Raw genomic sequence first — 7,961 nt, 5'->3', positions numbered from 1 at the left:
TTTTTCTAATAAATATAGAAGTTAGTCCAGGCATAATACAAGATTTTTCTAGTAAATATAGAAGTTAGTTAGTTAGTCTGGGCAAGTGTTTGACTTTACATATATTTTAAGGAAGACTTTTACTAAAAAGTTAACTTAAAATGTGGTCTAAAGTACCCTTCAGACTTCAATAATGACAACGAGTTATCTAGATTAATTAGATAAACAGATAAGTAACTTTAGCTTAATAAAATTTAAACACTCGTTCAAACATGTTAGTATAGTTTTATTACTGCAAATGTTACAATCAGGAACTTAACACAACTGTCTTATATAACCACAAACGACGCTTAAGATGACCAACATACGATGATAAAATACGTTGTTGAAACAAAACTCAATCGCTTTTCATCCAAATCACGCATCGCAAGCTCTTCCCTTCAAGAAGCAAATCAAAAGCCTTGTTAATATCCTCAAAGTCAACCTCATGTGTCACGAATTCGTCAAGTTGTAGTTCCTGAAGCGATCAAGAATGTAACAGTTTGACTTCAGAAGTCAAAGACAGACAATAAAAAAAGACAAGACAGATTCTGCTTACCTTATCCATGTAGCGTTTTATAAGGATTGGGATATCAGATTTCGGTTTGATACCTCCAAAAAGAGAGCCCATTAGAGTTTTGCCACTATGAAGTACCTCAAAAGAAGTGAAAGTCAACATTGCACCCGGCTGGTCAACTCCCAACACAACTGTTTTTCCCCATCCCTGAATATTACATTCCAAGATGAGATTTGCATTTTGGAACAAATTTAGCAGTTAGTCAGTTACAAAGTCATTATGGATTGTAAAAAGTTGCATATTGGGTTGGGCCTGTGTGCACAAGAAGTGGGCATAATTAAAGCCCAACTTAATACTAGACCCATAAGCCGTTATCTTGGGCATGTTTTCAATAGGGGTGTGAATGTATACCACGACGTGAAAATACAACATGCACCTAACATTCAACTTGTGGGCTTGTGTTTGATCTAAACTTGGGCCAATTTCACATCAACCCTTTGAACATGTCTAACAAATAGGGTTGGATTTAGACTGACTTGGCGGGTTGACTCGTTTAACCAGTTTATTTTATAAAAAAAATTTGAAACGTGTTTTAAAACAATGCCTAGTTGGACATTTTACACCAAAGTTTAAAATTGAGTTAACTACTGTTTTCGTCCCTGTGGTTTGTCAAAAATCACTATTTCAGTCCATTAGTTTAAAAATTGCGATTTCAGTCCTTGTGGTTTCACTTTCATAACCATTTCAGTCCACTTTGTAACCATTTCAGTCCCTGTACTGATAGAATAAATGGACTGAAATGGTTACGAAAGTGAAACCACAGGGACTGAAATCCTAATTTTTAAACTAATGGACTGAAATAGTGATTTTTGACAAACCACAGGGACGAAAACAGTAATTAACTCTTTAAAATTAAAAAAGAATTGCCATCAACTTTTATAGATTAAATGTAGTCTTTTATATACATTTTTATTTTTGTTGTTATGTTTGTAATTTTAGAGTATCAATATGCAAAAAATAAGAAAAAAACAGGTTAAACGGGTCATGTCCGTGTGAACCCACAAATAATCATATCGTGTTTGGATTCATGTGTCTGACAAAATTTTTAGGTTTGTCTCGTGTTTGGATTCCTAACAAATTTTTGGGCTCACGTCAGGTTCGACCAACAAACCATCGAACACGACTCATTTTAGCACCCCTAGTTTTAAACTGTGATAAGAGATAGAATAGACCTTTCTACAAGAGGCATAAGCTTCATGCACCAGCGATGACATACCAACGCACTCGAAGCAATAGTCTGCTCCGCCATCAGTCATCTCCATTATCACCTGTTATAAGCAACAACCTATGCTATAAAAATAAAATAATAATGCATAATAGCAACATAGTTATAGTGTCTAATGATATGATATAACTGTGGCTAATTTACCTGGCTCACAGATTTGTCCCCACAGTTACGGGAGTTCACAAAATCAGTCACTCCAAATTTCTTTCCTGAATATAAAAGAAAATGTCAAACGTAAAACAAACTTTTTTTTCAAATTAAACTCATATATTGTTATAAAGATTCAAGAGTTGAATGTCATTTTAGTCCCTGTGGTTTGGGTCATTTTGCCAGTTTAGTCCAAAGGTTTCATTTTTCACCTGTGGGTCCTAAAAGGTTTCACCGTTGCCACTTTAGTCCGCTGGGTTAAATTCATCCATTTTTTCTGTTAACGATAAGGGCAATTCGGTCATTTTATATGGCCGATTTTATATGTAATTCTGTTAACTAGAAAGACAATTCGGCCATATAAAATGACCGAATTGCCCTTCTTGTTAACAGAAAAAATGGATGAAGTTAACCCAGTGGACTAAAATGGCAACGGTGAAACCTTTTTGGACCCACAGGCAAAAAATGAAACCTTTGGACTAAACTGACAAAATGGCCCAAACCACAGGGACTAAAATGGCATTTAACTCTTCTTTCAAATTACAAATAATTAAATCACCTAATTCGAACTTGTCTTGGTTGACATCAACACCTACGATCCTCTTAGCTCCACATAGCCTCGCTCCCTCCGCAACCTAGCAAAAATTGAAACGTCGTGTTTGGTAACATGTCAAAACCACAAACATCTCAAATTTTATCAATTATCAGTTTTGTATGTAACATGTATGATAGTGCATACACATTCTAAAGTAAAGTGCACTTCTTATTTCGATGACAGCAGAAATATGAACATGTCATATTAATAGAGATATGTTTATATCTTACATTCTAAAATAGTGATAGTAAATGTCCAAAAGAACAAACAACTGAAGTTATGATGTCTTGTAACAAAAATTATTGAAGCCTTTAAAATGTCATTATTGTAGCCTTATATTTAAAATGACTTTACTAAGGTGGTGTTTGTTTTTCTAAAAAAGATTTGCGCATGCTCTTCTATCTGCGCTGCGCAGACCACGTGCAGACATTGTCATCTGACTGTATGTTTTTTTCCAGAAATCATTTCAACTTGAATATAGGTTATGATGTCTAGTCACAAAAATCATTGAAGCCTTTATGTGTAAAGCCCACAAGTTTAACAAAACACTTCAACTTGAATTTAACATGATCATACCGCGAGCCCAATTGCACCCAATCCAAATATCGCAACCGTTGTTCCGGTTTCCACATTTGCAGTTTTCCAAGCAGCACCAACCCCTAAACACATTACATACTCAAAATTTTGTAAGTTAACATTTCATTACTGTAAAGTAAATGGTAAAAAACATATAAGGAAAAAACGTAATTTACCGGTTGATACTCCACAACTTAAGAGGCAAGCTCTATTTGGTGGTGTTTGGGGGTCAATTTTAGTGACATGACCAATGTCAACCACTGTGTATTCACTAAAACTTGATACAAACAAGAAATGGTATAAAGTTTCTCCATTGAGGTCTGTGAACCTGCTTGTTTTCTCTCTATCCATGTATGGAGAAACACTGAAAGGTAATTTTGAACATAGGTTGCTTTTTACAGACAAGCAATCTGTACATTCACCACAATCTGGTAAAAAAATTGGGATCACAGTGTCTCCTTCAACAACTTCATGCACACCTTCTCCAATACTCTCTACTACCCTTTTGTACAGCAAAAAAAAAATGATTTTGTAATATATTTTAGAGTAAATTACGATTTAGGCCCCTGTGGTTATATCACTTTTACTTTTTTAGCCCAAAAAGGAATTTTTTAACATCTGAGCCCCCAACGTCTTTTTTTCTAACCCTTTTGGCCTCTAACGTCTTTTTTAGTGTTAGAGGCCAAAAGGGTTAGAAAAAAAGACGTTGGGGGCTCAGATGTTTAAAAAATCATTTTTGGGCTAAAAGGGTTAGAAAAAAAGACGTTGGGGGCTCAAGTAAAAAAAAAAATACAGCTGGGACCCAACAAATCTGTATGAAAATCAAAGATTCATATTCGAATCAGACTCGAAAAATCCGAACTTTGATTCAAATAACGAATTTGTGTTCGGGTTTTAAATTTTCGAATCGGGTCCTTATCTGAACTGAATTTCGAACCGAACTGGCCCAATTAGGAATTGGAATTGGAATTGTATAAATTTAATTTTTTTTATATAAAAAATACATATTTTGTATTAATTTTATATAATTTTTATATTATTTATTTTTTCATAATTTAGGTGAATTCAAATCAATCCGAATTTGATTCAACCAACTGAATTTGAGTTGTTTTCGATTTGAATTATAACCCGATCTGAATAACCTGAAACCCGATTGATTCGACAACATTCCTAAAGTCCATTGTCTAACAACTATCAACTTCATCTTTATCTTTATGTTTAGATGTTGACTTCAACCACTAAAAGTAAATGCAACAGTAACAGCAATCTGCAAAACTATCATCCTCAAATAGAAGAAATCAACAGATTCAACATGGGAATTTTGCTAATTCAATTTAACCATACTTACCCCACTGCTTCATGACCAAGTATTCTAGGAAAAATAGCAGGTGGTTGCTTCATAAAAAAAAAAAAAAAAATTAAAAAGACATCAATAGTTGATTTAAAAGTCAACTAATTACCACAAATCTGTACCTCTAATTTCCAAAAGGTAACATCACTATGACAGAGAGAAGTACAAATGATTTTAATTCGAACTTCACGAGATTTCGGTGGAGCAACAATCACTTCTTCAATCACTAGCGGCTCCCCTGCTTTCCGAGCAATCGCAGCTGCATTTCATCGAACAGTTGGTGTTCATTATTTACATAACCATTTAAAATTTTTTTTGAAGTTTTTCTGGTTCCGGGTGATCTGGGTTTTGGAAGTAGAGTTGTAAAACTGGGGTTGAAGAAGTTACCTCGGCACCGGATAGGTTTTCCGGCGGTGTTGGTGGAGGTTTTTCCGGCCATGATGAACGATGGATGAGTGTGTTTTTTTTTTGTTTGTTTCTGAGACGTATAAATTTTGTGTTGAACGTGTTGGATTCCGTTTTTGAGGTTTTATTGGTTAGGAGCCGGCGGGAATTGGTGGTTAAAGATATTTTATTATTCATGATTACTCATTAATTAATTCATTAATTATATAAGAAGTGGTAGCATGTTTTTTTTAGGCCATACGGTATGGAACCGTCGTCCGGTTCGTCCTCCAACTTCGCCGCCACATCACCACCGTCGTCCCATGCCGCCGCCCCTCCGTCCCGCTCCGTCCCGTCGTCGCCGTCCGACTTTAGCCGTTTGAGACGGACCAAAGATGTGGGCCTCCCCCTCGGCGACGCCGTCCTCCCACGCCGCCCCCGTCGGTCTTGCTCCGGCGACGTGCTCGGCTCCGGCACCATACCGAGTAGCCTTATGGGTGTTGTTAAATATACCCAAAAGCCAACATTTGAGGAGAGAGAATTGTGGGGAGGAGAGAGAAAAAGGTTGTCATTAATTACTTAAAACATTAATTACCTAATATTTCTATTTTATTTTTAAATTATTAATTAGAATCATTAGTTTTTAATTTTTATATTATTTTTTTAAGTGAACATAAAGTATTTTTTATACAATCAAACTTTTATGTAAAGAAGTTATAATACACAGACTTGACAAATGTTTTGAATAAATTATTCAACTTTAAACCAATCAAGTTGAATAGTAATAGAAAAAGTTTCTTTTGATCAGTTCACTTTATTTCAACATGTAAAGAAGTTAATCCATTAAAAAAATTTACATGGCTAATTTAAAATGTAATTTACCTTGCCACAAAAAGTTTGTTACGCCAATTCATATACACACACATATATATAATCATCGGTGCATAATAATAATAATAATAATAATAATAATAATAATAATAATAATAATAATAATAACAATTCATATAAATAAAAAGTATCGGGTTAACTCTTGAAGTTATATCAACAATTCATGTAGCAAAGTATAATATATATCACAACTAGCATCAAGTAACATGGGTTATGTATACATTTATGTCAATAGAAATATTCACAATCTGGATCAAGTAACATCGGTTATGTAATAATTGTTTTTTTTACATGAAATATAGTCTTGATCCCTAATTTTTTTTTACAAAAGTATTATAAAATAAAATAAGATAAAAAGCATAATCATTACTTTTGACTTTATAATAAAACATAATTATTACTTTTTACTTTATAATAAAATAATATAAGAAAGTAGTTAATCATTACAAAATCATTACAAAAATTGACTTTTGGGTATATTAATCCTTGTGATGGGTATATTTATCACACCCCTTTTTTATTACGACAATTTTCTTACTGATTAATTACTTTTTGGTGTACACACGAAAACTTATATGGCCTCAGGATAAAGTCTAAAGTCTGACATCTTTGTAAGGAGGCTAGGCTCTATCTATTATTGTCTTATTCATCAAAAGTGACACATGTAGAGATTGAACTTGGTCTCTATTGGAGAACTAAAGTCTCTTTACCACTAGGCCACAAGTGGTGGATGAGTGGTAGTATGTTTTAAGGATTTTTATGTTAGTTATTTGGGTAAGTTACACTTTTTGTTCTTTATGCTTATACCGGATTGCAACGGATAGCCTTTAACTTTAATAATTACAGTCATAATCATTTATTTGCAAAACCCCTTACACTGTACGTCCTTTACCACTAACCTGATTAAATTTTTTTTGTTAAGTTTATTCACTTAAGGGTATTATGGTCAATTCATGCTTTTATTTAAATGTTAAATAAATAAAACAAAAAATGCATATAAATATCATCTTCCCCAATTTCCTAACCCTAAAACCCTAGCCACCACATCTTTCCACCACCTCATCTGCCGCCACCACCCAGGGCCGGCCCAATGGGCTTCAGACCCTAGGCACAGGCCTAGGGCCACCCAAATTGAAAGGCCTCCAAATTTGTTATAGGTTTTTTCTATACTAGGCCCATTCTTCAGTTTTATATTAAACAGCCCAAACTTAGGGGGTGTTTGGCCTAACTTTTTTATCTAAGCTTATAGCTTTTTTAGCTTATTTTTACAAAATAAGCACTAATGGGTGTTTGGTTTAGCTTTTTAAGCTTATGCTTATTAGCTTATATAAGCTAACTAGATTATTGCCCCGTGTAATACACGGGCTGAATCACAATTACAATATGAAATAAATATGTTCATAATATGGTCTAAATATACGTAATATAGAGTAATATGCAAACCAAATACGATACAAATTTTGTAGAATGTCAAAAGGTTGTATGTGTGGAAATTAAACATGAATAATTATTATAGGGAAAAAAATGACACAACATTCGTCTATCTACAAGTATATATTATGTATGATAATAATTATTATACAAAAATTACATATAATAATGAAAAATGAAAAGTTACAACTATGATTCACAAACTTTCAAACATTTGGGCTGGTTCTAAAAAAACATTTAATAGGTTAAATGGATACCAATTTTATAGGTTTTTTTAATAATTTCATATCAAAACTAATTCGGAAATTATAGATTAGAATTTTATTTTCATTCAAGATAAATTTCTAATATAATATGTAAATCTCTTTTTAGTTATGAATTAATTTAAATTTTAAATTTTATCTATCGAATCTTTTTTTTTTATAATTTCAATGCAAAGTTAAATCCGAAAATTATATATTAGTATTTGAAATATTTAAATATATTCTTAGTTGTAAATTGATTTTGAAATTTGAAATTTATCCATCAAATCCTCTATATTTTAATATTAATTAATGTGTATTAGACGGGAAAACGAAATTATTAATGCCCTCTATGAATGACAAGTGTCCCTAAACTGGTTTCTTTTATTATATAGTATAGATTTTTAATCAAAATAAAATTTTAATATAATATTAAATCTTTTTAATTTAAAATTTAAAATTTATCAATAAATTGTTGATGCCCTCATTGAATGACATGTGTCCCAAATTAGGTTTCTTTTATT

At 32.7% G+C, this 7,961-nt stretch overlaps 1 protein-coding gene across 1 annotated transcript; it reads right to left on the bottom strand.

Moving 5' to 3' along the window:
• Positions 1–203: 203 nt before the first annotated feature.
• On the bottom strand, positions 204–5,035 carry LOC110872229 (alcohol dehydrogenase-like 7). Its single transcript, XM_022121009.2, has 10 exons — positions 4,877–5,035; positions 4,612–4,748; positions 4,487–4,533; positions 3,315–3,640; positions 3,139–3,221; positions 2,527–2,602; positions 1,965–2,029; positions 1,768–1,863; positions 578–742; positions 204–496 (listed from the first exon to the last, which is right to left on the bottom strand). Exons 1-10 carry the CDS (start codon positions 4,926–4,928, stop codon positions 377–379), a joined length of 1,167 nt encoding a protein of 388 aa, XP_021976701.1. The 5' UTR covers positions 4,929–5,035; the 3' UTR covers positions 204–376.
• Positions 5,036–7,961: the final 2,926 nt, after the last annotated feature.

The sequence above is a fragment of the Helianthus annuus genome, chromosome 8, assembly GCF_002127325.2.
Source record: "Helianthus annuus cultivar XRQ/B chromosome 8, HanXRQr2.0-SUNRISE, whole genome shotgun sequence".
Classification (NCBI taxonomy): Eukaryota; Viridiplantae; Streptophyta; class Magnoliopsida; order Asterales; family Asteraceae; genus Helianthus; species Helianthus annuus.
This window is presented reverse-complemented; position numbering and strand designations above follow the sequence as displayed.

What these genes read in the sequence shown, in the direction of transcription:
- LOC110872229 (XM_022121009.2), bottom strand. Translation starts at nt 4,928, where the DNA reads ATGGCCGGAAAAACCTCCACCAACACCGCCGGAAAACCTATCCGGTGC. An exon ending in TTACCTTTTGGAAATTAGAG is followed by an intron (nt 4,534 to 4,611) that starts GTACAGATTTGT and finishes TTTTTTATGAAG; the next exon opens with CAACCACCTGCTATTTTTCC. An exon ending in CCAAGACAAGTTCGAATTAG is followed by an intron (nt 2,030 to 2,526) that starts GTGATTTAATTA and finishes TTTTATATTCAG; the next exon opens with GAAAGAAATTTGGAGTGACT.